The sequence below is a fragment of the Colletotrichum abscissum genome (genome assembly GCF_030869225.1).
Source record: "Colletotrichum abscissum strain IMI 504890 chromosome Unknown Scaffold_11.1, whole genome shotgun sequence".
In the NCBI taxonomy this organism is placed as follows: Eukaryota; Fungi; Ascomycota; class Sordariomycetes; order Glomerellales; family Glomerellaceae; genus Colletotrichum; species Colletotrichum abscissum.
The window spans coordinates 81,504-99,507 of NW_026849999.1; the positions used below are offsets into that span (position 1 = coordinate 81,504).

General features: G+C 50.9%; 8 protein-coding genes across 8 annotated transcripts; 4 read left to right on the forward strand and 4 right to left on the reverse strand.

Moving 5' to 3' along the window:
- Window positions 1-685, forward strand: CABS01_05383 (uncharacterized protein; the record flags this gene model as incomplete). Its single annotated transcript, XM_060538753.1, has 3 exons — window positions 1-12; window positions 77-253; window positions 311-685. The coding sequence occupies 3 exons, from the start codon at window positions 1-3 to the stop codon at window positions 683-685; spliced, it is 564 nt and encodes a 187-aa protein (XP_060405015.1).
- Window positions 686-1,438: 753 nt separating this feature from the next.
- CABS01_05384 (polysaccharide deacetylase) lies at window positions 1,439-2,257 on the reverse strand (the record flags this gene model as incomplete). The annotated part of the gene is made up of 2 exons (XM_060538754.1): window positions 1,439-1,512; window positions 1,567-2,257. 2 exons carry the CDS (start codon window positions 2,255-2,257, stop codon window positions 1,439-1,441), a joined length of 765 nt encoding a protein of 254 aa, XP_060405016.1.
- Window positions 2,258-3,591: 1,334 nt separating this feature from the next.
- CABS01_05385 (glutathione-dependent formaldehyde-activating enzyme) lies at window positions 3,592-4,059 on the forward strand (the record flags this gene model as incomplete). Its single annotated transcript, XM_060538755.1, has 1 exon — window positions 3,592-4,059. One exon carries the CDS (start codon window positions 3,592-3,594, stop codon window positions 4,057-4,059), a length of 468 nt encoding a protein of 155 aa, XP_060405017.1.
- A 910-nt stretch (window positions 4,060-4,969) lies between these two features.
- CABS01_05386 (uncharacterized protein) lies at window positions 4,970-7,299 on the reverse strand (the record flags this gene model as incomplete). The annotated part of the gene is made up of 2 exons (XM_060538756.1): window positions 4,970-6,252; window positions 6,321-7,299. 2 exons carry the CDS (start codon window positions 7,297-7,299, stop codon window positions 4,970-4,972), a joined length of 2,262 nt encoding a protein of 753 aa, XP_060405018.1.
- CABS01_05387 (uncharacterized protein) lies at window positions 5,601-5,831 on the forward strand (the record flags this gene model as incomplete). Its single annotated transcript, XM_060538757.1, has 1 exon — window positions 5,601-5,831. One exon carries the CDS (start codon window positions 5,601-5,603, stop codon window positions 5,829-5,831), a length of 231 nt encoding a protein of 76 aa, XP_060405019.1.
- Window positions 7,300-7,954: 655 nt separating the features above from the next.
- CABS01_05388 (uncharacterized protein) lies at window positions 7,955-8,858 on the forward strand (the record flags this gene model as incomplete). The annotated part of the gene is made up of 2 exons (XM_060538758.1): window positions 7,955-8,690; window positions 8,767-8,858. 2 exons carry the CDS (start codon window positions 7,955-7,957, stop codon window positions 8,856-8,858), a joined length of 828 nt encoding a protein of 275 aa, XP_060405020.1.
- A 776-nt stretch (window positions 8,859-9,634) lies between these two features.
- On the reverse strand, window positions 9,635-10,749 carry CABS01_05389 (uncharacterized protein; the record flags this gene model as incomplete). Its single annotated transcript, XM_060538759.1, has 3 exons — window positions 9,635-9,739; window positions 9,796-10,424; window positions 10,512-10,749. The coding sequence occupies 3 exons, from the start codon at window positions 10,747-10,749 to the stop codon at window positions 9,635-9,637; spliced, it is 972 nt and encodes a 323-aa protein (XP_060405021.1).
- Window positions 10,750-12,625: 1,876 nt separating this feature from the next.
- On the reverse strand, window positions 12,626-17,697 carry CABS01_05390 (uncharacterized protein; the record flags this gene model as incomplete). The annotated part of the gene is made up of 5 exons (XM_060538760.1): window positions 12,626-13,422; window positions 15,375-15,553; window positions 15,620-16,396; window positions 16,462-16,548; window positions 16,604-17,697. 5 exons carry the CDS (start codon window positions 17,695-17,697, stop codon window positions 12,626-12,628), a joined length of 2,934 nt encoding a protein of 977 aa, XP_060405022.1.
- Window positions 17,698-18,004: the final 307 nt, after the last annotated feature.

An 18,004-nucleotide genomic window follows, 5' to 3' on the forward strand; every position in this document is an offset into this window, starting at 1 on the left:
ATGGATGGAGGTGTACTTGGATGTTACCAGATTCCGAGAGGTGGCTAGCTGACAGGCCCTCGATAACCGCATCAAGGAGCTCTGGGACCTCGTCTTCACAAGCTGGGATACCAGCATGGTGGTCATGCCCCCAGTGCCTGCGGCCAAGCGACATGCGGCCCAAACGGCCATGTACGTCGGCACCCTCACAGAGGACGCCAGCGTGTCCACGGCGAGTAACGCTCGCGCGAAGAAGAGCCACGCGGTGCCCAAGGTTCCTGCCTGGCGACAACGGGGAGCTGCGGTCTTTATAAAGATCAATATCAATTAGGCGGACAACGACCTCACATTCCCTTTTGTGGATGTCAAGGGATCGACATTCCAGTCGTCTATCAGATACGACATGGCCGAGAACATGACAATCGACCATGCCAAGGGGCACCTGACCACCCAGTGGGATATGGCAGAGCTCTGCCGTCTCGCAAAGGCCAACACATCTCTGATGGTCTATTGGTGCCGGAATGCCCTTCTAAAGGATCTCCGCAGTGCCGGCCACCCAGGAGTGGCAACCGACGAGTATTATCCTGATCTATCGGAATTGGTACACATTGAACTATGCAGAGACGTCTGGAGGGCGAAACTGCGATCAACCATGGTATCTATGGAGGTGTATGAGCGGAGCGCTTGCGAGGGGGAGGTTGCGTGATGGTCACGGATTGCTGCAAATTACTGTCCACGGCGGAGCACATCGGAGCATGAGAGAATACCCCGCTGCGTGATAAACCCAATCCTTTGTTTACCTTATACTGGTGTTACTTCTTAGAACTATCTTCCAACCAACTGTGTTTTTACTCTTATCGGTATTATTACTATTCCTATCCGGTTCTCTTCGTATACACTGCTGAGAGTACACGTAAAGCATCGCGGCGAAGCGCCAATAGCAATAGAAATTGTAGGCGTGACATAGGAAATAGGGTTCAGAGTATCATGACCGATGAGAGATTGTATCATTCACCAGATTGCTAGGTTTAGGAATTGCAGATGCATTTTTCTACTCCTACGTCATGACTTTGAGGGCAACGCTTGCCCACTGAGGGGCGTTTACCCACTGGAAGTTTCACGAAAGCAAGACCTTGCCTCCACTCAGTAAAGATGGTCTGAAACCTGGAAGAGTCTTGCACGGAGTGCCCTTTGATGTAAGGTGAGCTTGGAAACTCGTCAATATGGGGCATGTCCGGGCGACATTGAAGCACATACAGGCGTATCACTTTGGTGTCCAGAGTACCTGTCTTTGCCGAGTGTGGGTGGCCGTATATCTATAGCAAGAAATCGATGCTTTTCCAATTTTCAATATGCGCTAGGCATCAAAGATATGTACGGGATAATATGTTCACGAAATTTCCTGATAACTATTGCCACCCTAATAAAGGATGTCAAAGTTCCACCATAACTTTTCCCTCTAGCAAGTTGTCGCGCCGTTGCCAGTGAAAGAGCCAGACTGATACGCGCCGCTGGCATCATCGAGACATTCAGCTGATACACAAGTTAGTTACCGGCTACATGAGTCTATTCGCACACTTCACTTACCAACAGTAACCAGCTTGAGGTTGTTCTGCTTCGCCCAGTTGATCAACCACGGGGTCAAAGTCTGCACCGTGGTTGCGTAGGTCTCGTGCATGAGAGGGATATGTCCGTTGCCGCTCGCGCCAGCAGCAGTGAACTTGGCCTCGCTCTGCGCCGGCGTCTGCCCGTTCCAATCGCCAGAGTCTACATCATCAGTGATGACCTTGTATCCCAGCGTCTTCATCGTCGAGAGCACGGATCCGCCGGTAGCGAGGTACGGCGGGCGCATGTAGGCAGGCTTCTTGCCGATGATGTTGACCATCGCCTGTTCGAGCTTCTGCATCTCGGTCGTGAGCTGCGCCGTGGTCAAGCTACCAAAGGTGGACGGGTGGGTCCAGGTGTGCGAGGCAATCTGGTGGCCAGAGTCGAAGGCCTTCTTGACGGCGGTGCGCTGGTTGTAGATGCACCCGTAGAGGGTTCCCGTCATGAAGAAAGTGGCCTTGGCGCCGCCGTTGTTCAGGATGTCGACGAGCTGGGAAGTGTACTGGTACGGGCCATCGTCGTAGGCGAGGGCGAAGACGCCGGGCTTGGCGCACTTTTGGATCACGACGCCAGCGCTCGGGGCGCGCTTGATGAGCTCCATGGGGCTCTCGATAGGGATGGCGGCCGCGCTGGCGGCCATCAGGAGACCGGTGACAATGGTATCGAGAAGCATGATGGGCGAATCGATGTTTCTGTCGAAGAATTTTGAGTAGCAAGGGGACTAACGATGGTTGTGGACATCAAGCTTTCAAAAACAGGAATGACCTGGCTGGGCAGCCGTCTATATATGCTTATTCAACAGGTGCGCTCAACAGGCGATGATGAGCCCACACGAAGCACTTCAATCTCGTCACGACTAGAGAACGAAAAGGACGGGAACACCTCCTTTGTGGGGTTATTGGACATGGGGTGAACGGCCGGGTGCGACCTCTTCGGGAGTTCGCTTCGTGGCTCAAGACGAACCTTGCTTCTCCCAGGGGCAAGATTCAAGAGTACCACGGCGCGAGGCCGGCAGTGAGGGGCCTCTAGGGGGCTCGATTCGACTACATTGGGTCAATAGCAATCTAGATGAGTGTGCGGGAGGGAAGCGGGTGACAGCATTGATTGAGCAGTCTCATTTAGGCTCTTTTCCTGGTCGCGGGGTGCTTAATCTGGAACGGAGGGTCACGGTCAAAAGGGAGAATTTTTTGGCGGGGGTCTGATGGGCCACCCCGGCCGAGTTGACTAGGGTATATCAGGGCGGCTGCTATTCCGACGACGATGGTTTCTCCGCAAATTGAACAGAACCAGATTTTCCAGCTCTTTGGGTGCCGGGGAAAGTCGTCCACGTGCTTCTTAACAGCGGCTGAATCGGCATAGCGGCACCGGGCGTCGCCAAGGGTAAGATCTCCCGGAACCTGGGGAAGATATCATTCTTAACCAGATGAAGTTGGTGATGTTGCAATACGACTGTTAGTCCCGGCTAAATAAGAAAGCTTGAACGCCAGCGATCACTGACGCGCTGAAGTTGGCACTAGTTCAGACTACACATGGCCGGGGAAAGGGAGCGCTCAGGGGCATGAGATCATGTCTGGGCGCTGACTCATCTCATATTCACAACTAACTCACATCAGTCGCGTCTCACTGATTTCACAAAAGCTCAAACTAACTTCACGGACCCAATGGGTGAGTGAGGCGCATCCTCGCGAACATTCATACACCTTAGGCAATCTCAGTAATCAAGAAGTTGAGCTGAAGGTAGTGAGCGCTCACGCGCCTGCAAGAAGCCAGCCAATCAACGATGATGACTCAAGTGAAGCGAGACCAGCTGATCACTGGCGCCCTTCGCGTGTCAAACCTGAACAACCATCACAACATCCTTCAAAGTTGATGTTGAATCTGACTAGCTTTGATTTCCATGGGTTAAAAACTATCTTACTCACACCCGAGACCATATTATCAGGAAATCGGCAACGCAACAGTTCCAACATCATCCAGTCAGACATCATCAAGCATCTTCTGCTCAAAATGGACGTGGAATGTCAATGTGGCACAGTTACATTCAAGACTCCAGCACCTGAACCCCTTGATATCTACTGCTGCCACTGCTCGCAATGCCGCAAGCAATCTGCTTCAGCATTTGGTACATCGGCAATCTTCCCCGCTGATGGCCTCTTTCCGCTCACAGATGATCTCGAGTCGAAACTCCAGGTCTGGACTCGTCCCACAAAGAGCGGCGGGCACATGGACTGCTTTTTCTGCCGGCTATGCGGGACTCGGGTTTTTCATCGCACATACGATGAGAATGGAGTACCCAAATCAACAGTCAGCATCAAAGGGGGACTGATCTTGGGACTTAAGATGGATAGGGGAAAGCATATCTGGACGAGCAGCGCGGTCGTGAGAATTCCTGACGATGCAGAGAGGTACAACGAATCACCGCCTGCGACGCCCGACAGTGGCAAGGATTGGAAGGCTCTGAAGGCCTCAAAGTGAGCAAATACATCTGCAATCCTCGTTTGGCTGTTGAATAAACTCATCTCTTCGGGTAGGGTATGTTTGCATCCCGAATCTAGGTGCGCATGCTCCGACCTGCTACCTTAGTGTCATCGTCTTGTCGGCTGGAGTAAATTGGATGTAACACCGACTAGATGGTGTGTAATATTGACATTTCACGGTCCTACTAGGTAGTTTGATGCTTATCTAAATTTTCTTCGATGGACATCTGGGTCTTCCCTTCATTGCGACCTCCAGAGCACCTTAGCAATTCGATGGCAAGCCAAAAGGCAATGTGATACTTCTGACCATGGGTCATCGTCTTTTAACAAACTATCTTTTTAACTACAAATAGATGTCATTTCACAGATACACGGTTTGATCATAGACAACAACGGATTATATCAAACCGATATTGCTCTCCAACCAAATCTCGGGGCAAAACTTCGAAGGGGCGCAAAGATTGAGAGTAACGTACTGACGCAATCTAACAGTTGCGGAAACGACTTCCTTTGGCGACGGTTAAAGGCCTTTCTAGCCGCACACTAGGGCGATATCAGCGCAATAGACATACGAAATTGCTTGCAAAGCACCGTAGGCAGAAGTGAACGAAGTTTAAATCTTTATTTTTAGTACAATTAACAGCTTGACTAATAGGCAACCAAATGACTAACGCTACCACAAGCGGGAAGCGGACAACTGCCACTCCAGCCGCATCCGTGGCCAGAGACCGAAGCAACATCAATGAAGATAGCTATGCCATGTCGCCTATCGGGGTAAGAATGCAGACGAAGGCTTCCTGGCAGCGAGAGGGTAATGACAGAGTGCAGAAACCGGAGATTCTGAGAAAGATATACTCCCCTTGGCCACGCAGGATGAGGCGACGAGATGATGGATAGTATAGTGCTGATTACGGAGTCCACTTCTCCGTTTCCCACTGAGGGAAAGCGGGAGTAGCAGGCGTGTCGGAACAACCCGATACGAATTGTACGCCGGGCGGCAGTGGCATGTTGAGGCTACCGGGACCGCCAGAGTTGAGGAACAATGCGCGAAAAGGCACGTATATCTCAGAGTCACGTACAAGGACGTTTGCAGCAGTCACCCTGGCTCGACGGGAGTAGTCTGCCGTGATCTGACCGGCACTGGCACCGTAAGCTCCGGGCACAGTTGACGAGAATGTACCATAGAACCAAACAAACCCGAAATCATCAGGCACATCGATTGTCAGATACCAGATCTTTGCTTCGTTGAACTTTAGGTAGCCTCGGTGTTGAATCAAATCACACGAATTGCTCCACGTCGTGTTCGCCGGGCCACGTACTCCATAGATGTTTGTGGGACCTGTTTCGTCACTCGGGCTCGTCCTCCATGAGACGAGCGGAGTAAAGCCTGTGCCAAGAGGAGTTCTGCCTTGCATAACTGTAGTCAAGTTCAGATCTCTTGCGCTTTTGGTCGAATCTGAGTACACGCGCAGGAGCTCTTGACAAGGCTCGGAAGTTCGAGGAAAGACGTAGGCGGCGAACTCGACGCCAGGTGTACATATGGGCGTAGCAGATGTGCTTGAGCTGCTCAGCGAAGAACTTGAGCTGGAGGTAGCTGACGAGATTGGAGTTATGATGGATGAGCTGGAGGACAGACTGGTTGTGAGCGAGGACGAGATGCTTGAAGAAGCGTCGGAAATGCTCGCCGAGAATGTCGATGGCTCAACACTAGTCGAATTTGAGAAGCGTGCCGAGGTGGAAGATGTTGATTCTGTCCTTGTGGAAGTCTGAGTGGAGAAGGTTGTGGTTGATGGCGGTGGGGGCGATAACGAGGGCGATAATGAGGCCGCTGGAGACGGCGAAGACAACATGGATGACGAGAATGATGGAGATAACGAAGGCGATGACAATGTTAGAGGAATCGGTGATGGAAGGATAAGAGTTTCAGGATCGCGTGTCGGTAATGTTATAAATGATAAGATACTTGGACCAGAATTCGATGATATGAGCGACTCGGAGACGCCAGAAACTGTCGACATGGTGCGGGAAAATATAGAAGTATCTTGCAATAAGCCGCTTGTAACACTTGCGGTAGAACGACTTGTGGTGCTGGTCAAGACTTCCAACGAAGTTGCACTTGCTGTAGTCGATGTCGAGGTACTCTGACTAGGCAAGCCGGGAAGTTGTATTTGGCCGTTTTGACACAAGTCGACTATCCCATGTGAATATCAGCTTCGGCATCGTTAGGGTAGACAAGCTAAAGTTATTGATGAATCTTACCTCCATATGCTAAGAGAGAAACTGGATCGCAATCAGGCGGTCGGGACGTAAAGGTGACATGGACCTGTCCAGTAGCATCCTGACAGAAGCTTGCCTGGCTACCAGGGAGAGATGGATGGTAGAATCGAAGAACCCCATCAAAGACGTCGAATGTTGTTGTAATGGCGTTGTTCGGTCGCGTCCCCATAGCATTGAGAGGTTTATGGCTATCACCTGGAGAGTAATACACTGGTACGCCGCCATCTAGTAATTCGCCAGCGACCAAGGAAAACACTGTTGCGGTGTTGCATAGCTGACGATCTGCGTTGGTGTTGTGGTTCACGAAACCACCCATCACCCTCTTCTTCAGATTTCGTCTCACAGTCAAAGTTGAGCCTGGAGCAACGAAGAAGATCACAGTTTCAGCAGCTTGCGCGGATATCGACGTAGATGAGCCGGAGCTAGTAGCAGTGGGTGAGGCTAGTCTGCTGGAGGTCAGAGTGGCGGACGAAGTTGTGGTGAGCAAAGTTAACGAAGTATCAGATGCAGCAACCGAAAACGAAGACAGTTGTAGAGACGAAGTGGGTATTGTCAACGGGGTCGTTGCCGGCGCACCAATCTGTTCCGTAGCCGGGAGGGAGGTGCCGAGAGAAAAGCTCAGCGTTGCGGAAGCCCCAAGTGTAGGATTTGTGGAAAGCCCAATGGTTGTTTTCGTTGACAAAGGTGCGTTAGCGATGGAAGTTGAGTTCAGTGCCGTCTCCAGTCCTGTTGAGCCAGCAGCTATACTCGTAGGCTCCAGGTAAGTCGATAAGTAAGTGAAGCACCATGTTGCTGGCAAGCCATTCTCATGCTCAAAGGATGGTTCAGACGCTGAGATGGTTTGCGAAAGGAAAAGCAAGCTGAGTATAGACCGAGGCTTCATGATGGCGATTGAGATAATGTTAATGACTAACTCGCATGACAGTAAGAGCTCCTCGATATAGCAGAAAATAGACGACATGATTCCCAGATACATATATGTCAAGGTTCAGCGCCGGGGAGCAAAAGGTCGCTCGTAATTGAAGCAATCAACACCAAGAGAAAATACTCCACAATATTACAATGAGACATCAAATCTCATTTTCGCGGGACGGAAAACTCTTATTTCAACGAGACATCAAGCCTCAGTGTTAGACAATGAACTAATTGTAATTGGTAAAAGCATGAGTCGGAACGCTGTGAAACATGAGGTGCGATTTAGGTATGTAGCTAGACCGAGAATAGTCTCACACAACGCCGCAATACCAGGCCTGGGCGGCCGGCGTCCCGACATCACGGTTGAGTCTGATATGTCCATTGAAACAAAATTCCATACTTCAGCTAGCCACTGGGCGGCTCCCACATTGTTACAGCTCAAAAGCTGTCAGAACCTCCGCATGTGTACTCAGTGATATTAAATAGTAAGACACACACACTTGTTCCTAAGCTCGCTTCTAAATGCTTCTTCCAACCAAGTCTGGCAAGTCTGTTGGCCACATACCCTCCTACTACAGCCATAAACATAAAACGTTCTTATTTCTCGATATAAACTGTACTCGAATACATTCATTCACCAACCAAGGACGAATCGCTCCGTTACGTTCTTCACCGTTATTACTATCATCAACATCACGGTAATGGAAGTCTCTTCCCAATCGACTCTCCTTGCGTGTCGTACTGCGACCATTGTCCAGTGCTTCACCAAGCAGCCATTCGCTCCGTTATGCGGCAGCTGCATGGCGACTCCCATTGTCCGCTTGCCAGCCGTCACGGGACAGCCCATCACCGTTCAACTACAGGCCCCAAACTGCAACAAATGCGGATGCGATACTTGCGTGCACACAATCTCCTACACTACCGAATACGATACTTTCTGTTCCACGGGCCTCGCTAAGCAGGTGTATGCTGTCACAGAGACATATCGTGGGATGCCCTCGAAACCTACGGTGACGTCTGCGGATGTCCCCTTCGGTTTTACTGCAGAAGTTCAGACCTGCGCAACGTGTGGTCCAACCCCCGTCGTGGCAACAATCACACGCCCAGTGTCGGAGGTGGTGCAGGATGTCAGGGCGTCCGCGGTTATCACCATACCTGCTGGCATAGATCCTCAATACTCCCTGTTCAGCATGACCGACTTCCCGAGCGCAGCATCACCATCCGAACCTACACGAGTCACTGCTGCCCAAGACCCTCAAGGATTGGTTTTGCAATCCGGCTCGGCTCCCGGCGAGACTCTGCCTCTGAGAAAAGACACGTCACTAACGGCGAGCCTTCACGGCACAGTGACGGCGCACGAATCGAACCCAGAACAGATCCCGACTCTGGGATCGCTCAATTCGGGTGTAGTTCTTCCGCTGCCAACTACTGCTTCACGTGAGTATTCATTTTGCTGTCAATCTTTGGTCAAGAAACTAACAGGCAGCTTCACTAGTTCCCATTACCAATACAGTGAGCGGCTCTGCCAGGCAGTACGGCCCAGCCGCCAGTTATAAGTGTGTGGTAGCTGCTGGGCTGGTCCTCATGACGGCTTTAATGGGATGAGGCATATACATCTTCTGAACACAGTCTGAGTCTTTGACAAGTCTCTAGTTCTGGGTGAGCGATATTGTTCCAAAGAGGTGATCCAAGCAGAGAGACAGCCTGTATGTACGTGGAGGTCTAGATGTAGAATCAGTAAACTCTGCTATGATCATCACGCTGTCAGCCTATTGTGCATCGACAGCTCTGAACCATACTCTGTGATTGAATGCTCATATCCCTGGGAAAAATCAAAAGCTACCGCAAATTCCATCGCTTCCTGTTCAGCATACTCAAAGGCGCTGCGCCAACAAATTGGCTCTTGCCAGCTGATGACCTGGAACGCAAAGTTTTCCGACTAACCCCTTGCAGTGATCAGCTCACAGAGTTCGTTCCGTGCTGTAAGACAAGCTTTCATATGTGCAATGATGAGGCTGAGACCACGGGTACTTTTCCCGATCGTTCCACCGTAAATTGAACGTTGCACATCCCTTAGGTTTTGGCGAGGTATGGATGCTATCAACGAATGTCACCATCGCAGAAATGCTTTGCTGTTGTTCTTCCAGCGTTGTGGAGTATTACTTCCAAGTGTGTCGATACAGTGAAGACCTCTGGTTGTCATTCAATCTGCACCTGAAGTTTGTAACTTATAAATACATGAAAGCTTAACATTGTACAGGAGAATGACAATGACTTTGTACAGTTCATGACCCCCCAAATGATGGCCACTGGTATTCCCAGGGGATCTCACTTGGTGACTCATGTTAGTCTGCCTACGAGGAAGGTCTAGGTATACCTCTTTAGGCGCGACGAGACTGCGAGCGCTGACCAATGCTGCCCTTGGCGCTCATCATCTTGACACTCTCATCGTAATCGGATGTGCCATTGTTGGGATCGGCGTCCCTCTGTATTGGTATTAGCCCTGCTCTCTTTCCATCATTGGGTCAAGAGAATTACTTACCGCGTTCTCGGCGCCGCACTTGGAACCAGCATTGTACTTTCCATCAGGCCCATCGACACCCGCAAAGTCTCTCTTGCTGTTCGCCTTGAGCATATTGGTAGCAGCCTCGGGCAACCACCCGTTGATAAAGTCGCCGTGCGAGCAGAACGAGTTACCGCACGCAAGCTCGAAAGGCGGCGTGCCGTTCCATCCGTCTGGAAGCACCTTGCGCAGATCGTAGCGGATCGAGAACCGAAGCTGCGGCTGGCGCTTCATGCCTTCCGGGCACCGGTTGGCGGGCTTGAAGCCGTCCTTCCAGTTCTGGGTGCCCGAGTAGGCCGACTCGAGAGTCTGCTCGTTGACGCAGTCGTGGAAGAGGAGGAGAGTCTGTAGGTGCGTGGAGCACGTCTTTGTGGGCCACGCCGCGACCTCTTTGCCCTCTTCGGTGGGATCGCTCTCACAGAACCATTGGATGCCGGCGAGGTCCTCGACGTCGGCTTGTGTGGTTCCTTTGGAGTTTCCGGCAACGGTTTTGTAGTTTTGGGGGATGGCGACCTCAGCGCTTTCGATGGCGACGTAGTAGGCGCTGAAGCGAGAGAAGGGGACTGGGGTCATGCCGGTGTCATTCTTGACGTACAGAGTTGGGACCCCTTTAGAGTTTAAGTCAGCAAGAGACCTTCTTGAAATTGGGGAAATGGCTGTGGTTCAAGAGAACCTAGGATTGGGCTTCAGCTTACAGTAGGAAGAGTAGTCATTGGGGTTCTCGGCAGTTGAGCAACCTGCTTGGAGCTCGGCAGAGGTGTTCGTGTTTAGGGTGACGGCGTCGGAACCAAAGAAGGTGTGCATGTGGCTCTTGTACTGGCCCGGGATGACGACGGGATCGATGTTTTTGCGCATGAAGGGCTCGGCCACGGCAATGGTGTATGCATTGGCGATGCCAGCACCGGCAAGCAAAAGTGAAGTAGTAGGAAGCATCTTGAAGTGGTTTACAGGGAGTGCGAAGAGAAGTGGAATGAAACGAACGAATATCACCAAACCTGTCAAGGAGAGAGACTCGGGATTGGGACTGGATGAGGGAAGGACAAGCTCACACTGACAGACCTAATAAGCCTTCCCTCCAAGAAGGCCATCGGCGTTTCTTTAGTATCTACAACCTTTCCTCCCCTGAGCCGCCCGATCTCGACGTTTGTTCGTCCCATCACTGCCGCCCCCGCCGCCCCAGCAGGTCCGCCGTGCATCCCGTGAGCTGTCAATCTCCAGCAAGCTGTATCCTTGCAAGGATTAAGATGCACCTATTCTGCGGGCCTGGGCAGCTGAAACGCCGTGACCGGCTGGGCGGCGCACTTCCAAAGCCCTCAGCGAATTGAAGTGCCACCTGAATGCGGTAGCGCGCTTGGGATGGGAACGGTACAGGCGCCGCACGCCCATGACTTTAATTTCGATTCGAAACGTGCTTGACAAGGTGACAGGGACGCAGATTTTGTCCCAGGCCTTGTTACCTAGTACCCATTAGGGCCAACGATAGAGGCCTGCGGATTGCACGGAGCTATCCACCAGACTGGTTTGCATCAACGGACAAAGTAGAGCGGCCTGTCGGACATTCTACGCCTTATCAAGTCTGTTAAATGGTGAATGCGAAATGTGTGTACAGAGTACAGCTCAAGTATGGCAGGTAACCTTGCTTCTACTATCGACCACTTTGATTTCTAGACTCCAACCGATGCAATTTACTGCTGACACCGGCACCTGTCAAATTGGTCGGACCTCGTTCGTGCCCCTGACCTCGAAACCAGAGTGACTGGCTCTATAAGGCTCTATAGAGTTCATAAGGTAAGGTAGAGAAGGCTTAGGACGGAAGACAACGTTGAGTACTGGCATTTGTTTCCACGGCGCACAACTATCAACCTTTGTCTCTGAAGGAACTCATGATCCATGAAGCGAAATGCATGAAGTACTTCGCAGTTCGCTCTCGCTCTCTTAAAGGAGCCGGCAATCTTAAAATTGGCAGCCACAAGGCAAGGGAGTCCCCCCTGTACGCGGAGGGAAGCCGTGTTAACCCCTCCATCCATCCCCTGTAATCTCCACTGTATGGGTGCACGGAGAACTGCATCGCACATTCTAAAGCTGCGACGTTCTGCCCGCTAGTTTTTTTCGTGATCTTAACAGGAATTGATATACGCTAGGTCATATTCTAGCCTTCATTGGCACACGAAATATGTTACATTTTTACACAGTCTTCTCATGGTATAGCCGCCAAGCTGTCTGATGTAAGTGAGAAAGTCCTTAGTTCACGAAAAATACTCAGCACCCGTATTTCTTCCCAGAATTCCAAGTTGGGCCGTCCCAATCTGGCTGAGAAGACCACAGAACCCTACATGTAGTACGTTCGGGCAAGACTATGTGCGAAGCGAATGCCGCCCATAGTATCATCCAATCACTTACCGCTCAATGGCAACTACTAGGGTAGTCGATTGCATACTACGTAGATGCCAGATGGACAAGAATTCCTCTCTTGCCCTCTTTTGTGGGAGATCCAGGAATCGGCCAATCTGTCTGAAGTTTGACAGGTCTCCATCCACGTCAATCCAACGCAAGGTCAACCTAGTCGGTGTACTGCATGACGTAGATCTCGATTCAAAAGCGTGATTTCCGAACCTACTTCGACATCGTTAAGTCCTCCACGAGCAGAGTTCAATAAATCTGGTTCCCGGGGACCATCTCCAGCTACTACCAGAATGCTTGCCAAATCACTTCCGATCCTACAAAACTACCAAGAACACATGGCCACTTTCAAGTAAATAGATACACAAGACGATGCCGAAATTTATTAGGATTTAATACAGCGTCTTATCTATCCACACTGGTAAACAGGCGTTTCTGTGTTCCAGTACGCGTACAAGTTCTTGTTCCCCTTCCGATCAATCTTACCCTGCCGGCGCCGTTCCTCCTTCTGCACCTTTTCCTCATTCCTGTACTGCACCGCCAGCAGCGATCGCTGCTCCGATGCAGATAAGTGCATCAGTGCACTTCGATCATTCGCCCTCATGTTTGCTAGCTGATGCGCGATCACCGCCTTCTCTCGCTTTTCTCTTTTAGACAGTGCTTGTGTCCGACCAGGATGCAGCGGGTCCTCGCTGGACCCCTCTTCTTCAGATTCTACCTGGACATATTCTAGTCGTGAAGGTGGGGTCCGCATTCGGCGCCTTAGGTGATTGATAGACGGTCCCGCCTGGTCCGAGGACCGCTTGGATATGATCTTGCCTGATGGCAACCGAAGAGAGTCTTCATCGACCTGTAACGGCTGACTTGGGCTTGCCGGCTCGTTCTGCACATCACACTCGTCTTTGTCGCTCTCAAAGTCACCTCCTTCGTTGCCTTCGGTCTCGGAGAAAGTGAAGTCGTAAAAGTCGGCAAATTCGGAGTCTTGGTCTTCTGGGTCAAACCTGCAGTGACCTTTGCCGACCATGTGTTGCTGTACAGCTTGTACCGTTGTCCTCTTTGTCCCGCAATGTAGACATTCCCGATAATCGAATATGACTAGGTGCAGGTACTTGAAGAGAGTTTCTAGGTCGACGAGTAGATTTTGCTGATGTGAAATAAACAGGCCGTGTGACTTTTGCATGTGGGCAACACTGGCAGGGAAGTCTGCTGAGAGATTGGAGCAGAATAGGCATTGCCCAGGAATGAATGGTTGCATGCCCGCGCTGTGAGAGTCAATTGACTCTTCCGGGGAAAGTGGTATGTTGTTGTTGTTCTGATTCGAGAGCGAGTCCATCGAATTCCGAAGTAGCGCAGTTGTTGCTGTGTTCGTTGCTGTTGTTGTTGCACCCGGCATTGATAAGTGGTCGTTTGAGTGGAATTAGCTTCTGGCTGGTCTTAGTTGGAAGAGGGGGCGGAACTGGATCCCGATGTTGTATCTAAAATTGAAGTTGTCTTTTCGATTGAATTGATGGAATGGAATAAGCTCCATTCGGATGATTCCCATATCTATATAATTACTTGCATTCACATAAACAAACTAGGCGGCGTTCCGAACATCCACGGGTTTTCAACACCGTGGTCGATGGCCCAGAAGTCCGAGCCGCAGGACTAAGCCCCTTCAGACCAAGGATGTACGCCATGATTGAGACGGTCCACTATAACTGGAAGAGTCCGCCAATAAACTCTTAGTATCACGGTGACGAGGTATGATTCATAATGAACGATGCAGCCACTTTCGGTGTTCTACCAATGAGCTGCTAGGTGACTCACCACAATAATGAGACAGGCAAGAATGTCAAAGACCCTGAAACGGCTCTTTCTCTTTTCTATTATTCTGACTTAGATCTCGACTGAGCAATATCATCAGGAGATCGGCTCATTAAGAGCCGCGATTGGCCGAGAATAGCCGAGAGTCTTATCTAGCAAAAGCCACGCATAAACACCAGTACAGTCACAGGTTCAGAGGTGCGGCTCAAGGAATCAGTGTATGTGGCACTAAATACATGCATTTTCTCTATTTGTTTGTCTCTTTGATGTAATTGAAACAGCAGAGTGGTCTAATCATCGGCCACATTGGCCAGCGACAATCTGGCTGGACAACTCATTGGGCGGGATTTCCAACCCACATCGACCGTCTGCAGAGCAAGTTCCCTTGAATGTCCCGTCAGTGCAGGCCTGGCCTGCAACGCCACCACCCTTCTTCTGGGGAGCTGTCAATATCTATATTAGCACGCAAGTGCAGATGGACGTCTTGGCGCCGGAAGCTTTAAGAAGTACGCACTCGCATGGACAGACGCTGTAAGCCCCAAGATCAAGAGAGCGGCGTTTACGGAGAACTTCATATTCGATAGGAATTATTCAAGTCAATGACGAGAATTCTGCTTTGCTTCGAAATTGAATCGATGATTGAACAGTAGATTAGTGAAGTTGTGAGGAGTAGAACGAATGAGGAAAGAGATAGGAATTTTGAGCAAGAAGATGCGAAACCAACGCGAACGACTTGCGTGATAAGTCAGAATGGTTAAAGAGTTGTTGTTCTAGATAGCTTGAATCCTCAGGATGTTCGTCGCTATTTAAGCATGAGGTAAATTTACCAACAAGATCATCACTTGCTTTATTTGACTCTGTAGGGAAGATTTCCTTTTCGTCTTCGAGATCTTCATTTGCCCATTCGCTTTCGGTTCCCATGGATTTGGCTTCGCTTACAGCGACTTGCAACGTCACAAGTTTGGATGACATCCTCGTTGACACCGCTCTATCTTTCGGATGAAACTTTACTCACGTCTATTGAGTCAGCCATCTCAAATAATCGACTCTTGAATGGACCCGTCTAACCAGGGAATTGGAACCAACCGCGTCTGATCGACATTTGAGAAGCGAAACAGTACAGCGATAGAAGCTGAGTATTGAGGTTTCTAGAAGACTTCGAATGAGGTAATTTCCACCGCGATTCCTCATGAAGAATTCTATGGAGTTTTCACGCTTGATTCTCCTAGAACGACAGATTGTGAGACTTTTCTTGACAGTGGTATCCACCGAGCATGTCGTTTTGAGTTCCCGCGTTCGAAAATGCGGCAGCGATGTGTCTTCCGCAACCTAAGCACTCATTCTATTCTTACAAGACGCCGCAAGTCTTTCCAATACGCTCAAGTGCCACTCAAACTCCCTCACGCTAATGCTGAATCGCCGCAAGTTCCGCGTTCCTACAAACATCGCACCCTCAATATCTTCCGGCAGGATTTCTTTGAAGACGGGGCACATTGTCGCCACTCGGAGGATGGTAACCATGGTGAAGGTCCTAAGGAGATGTCAGAAACGAGCCTCTACAGTAGTGGTGCTCTGTAGCCTAAGGCTTCGCACTTACACCATTCCGGCAGCAAATAGGCCAGTAATGCTGTTGGCAGGATCAATGTCGAAAACATTGATGAAACCCTTGCAACCCTCAAGGCACATTCGGCACCGCTCCAATATCGCCTCCCGGCACGGATGCGTCTCGAAGTGCGCCATGTTCAACATCACGTATTCGATGAAAGGGCGATGAATGATGTACTGCCCCGCATAGTACCGCCCCTTGAGCCTCAGCACATTCCACGGATTGTTGCCCAACTCCTCAACTCGAATGATACCGGGTGTCATAGGAGAACTCGCAATTTCCGGCTGTTGCCCAGGTGTCCTTCTAGGCTGGCTCGTGAGCAGGAAATCGGGGAGATTGCGGTAAAGCGCACCGTGATAGGACCAAAGATCCTCGGTGATCCGCAGTAGCCAGTTGGCGTAGTTGGTGCGCGTCATGCGGAACTGGTCTTTGCTATCAAAGACGACGCTGTTAACCCGGTTGAGAAACCGCCTGATTGCCGCGTTGGTACTGATTTGGAAGGCGACAAGTTCCTCGGTCCTGTAGAAAGACGTCGATGACGGACTCGTCACCTCGGCTTCCGGGGTCGCCTGGTTGGTGGTGAAGTCTTTGTGCTGCTTGGGTGTTTCGGGGGCCGGGTAGGGTACGACTTCTTCGTATCTCGCTATACCTGAGGGTAATGTGATTGAGATCTCGGACACAAAGTCACCTTCGTAAATAAGTGCGACCCAAAAGAGTCTACGGAAGGCGTCCGAGAATCCATCATTGCCTTCTGCGCCTGTGGCATCTCTGTTTCTTGTTTTAGTAACCGAGTTGCTTGCAGGCGGGACTTGCGAGCTTCTCAAGATAAGTACCTTTTCGCGAGCGCTTCACACTTGACGGCGGTTGCATGCGCCCAGTGGAAAGAATCTGCTACTTTTCCGTTCGCATTCATGTATAAGCTGCAAGCCGTCAGTTCAGGTAGAACAATGCTAAGTATACAAGCATGAGTCTGACCTCGCCAACATCGTGCATTGTGCTGCTTCAAGGCTGATTTCAGATGAAATGAAGCCCAGCAAAAGTCGCGCTTTTCGCCACAGCTGCTCATCGATGCCCGGGAAGTCTCCAATGATGCTCGAACTTATGGGTCTTTGGCGTTGACCTCCATCTCGGCCTGCTCTTTCATCCAATGAGATGCGATAGTCCCCAGTGTAGACGAAGGATCCTATGCAGAGGACCAACAGCAATAAACAATACCGGGCCGGCGCAGTGAGGGGCGAGACCACACCTGCAGTCTTTTCAGACGCTATTACTTCATTTAAAGTGTTGATGATGTCCTCTGGGGAGAGGAGAGGAAAGAAGATGTTCACTTCGGCAAAGTACTCATGGATCACCTCCCGATACCGATCAGCGGCATGGATGGATACTGGCAGACTCCGGTCTTGGAATAATCTCCAAGACTCTGGAGGGCACTTCGAAGAATCTGTACCTGTATCTTTGCGGAAAAAGATGTCAGTTGCTTCCGCTGAGCGCAGCCCTCCCGGAAAAGCTGGCCGCGGCGGTTGTGACTCCGAGTCCGTTTCTGCTAGCAGCTGCTTTACTATCGGCCACTCAAAGACATGGTTCGCATTCGCTGTATGGGATAAAGGGATTGGAATTTGAGCATCTGCATCAGCATTCCTTGTCTGAACCGCGTCTGTTTGGTTCCTCGTTGACGTTGAGTCAGGACCTGCCTCGGGCTGTGTATGGTGTGCCGATCGCGGAGTTGTAGCATGCCGTGTAGCTTGTGGTGATGGCGTATCTAAAGACGGCTGGGAAGCTTGCTGGCTCTGCGATTGCTGTTGTCCAGAAAATACCGGTGAAGAAAGCAAGCGATCTTCCAACATCTGGATGCGCTCCAACAAGATCCTGGTATTCTGCTCGATGCGCGGCTGGTTCGAGTCGCGGTAGACGCACTCCACGTTCTGCGTCACGCAGAGACTGCACTTTGGCTTGGCAGCGTCGCATCGCGTCTTGCGGGCCCGGCAGTTGGTGCATGCCTGCCATACACGGCGTCGTGCCGGAAAGTAATGGGCCGCAGAGAAGGAGGAAGACGGCGCGGAGTCATCCATGATCGGCCGCCCATCGGCATCGGGAGCACAAGGGTACGGGAGTGAGTTGTGCGATTTGCGGAGATGGAACTGGAAAATCCACTGGAGAAAAGGGGAATTCTTTGGCGGATTTGACTGGCTGAGGCCCACGCTTCAAGTTACTTCAGGGGACATTACGTGGGGAACTTCCCCGCTACTCCCCGGCCGTCCTAGCGCCGCGCGGCGCCGGGATCTTGCCGGTCTGTCCGTGATGTTCGGCCTGAGGGCCGAGAGCTCGTGGCTTGTTCAGATTCATCCAGCCAATATAGACTGCGGGATTGCTCAGGAA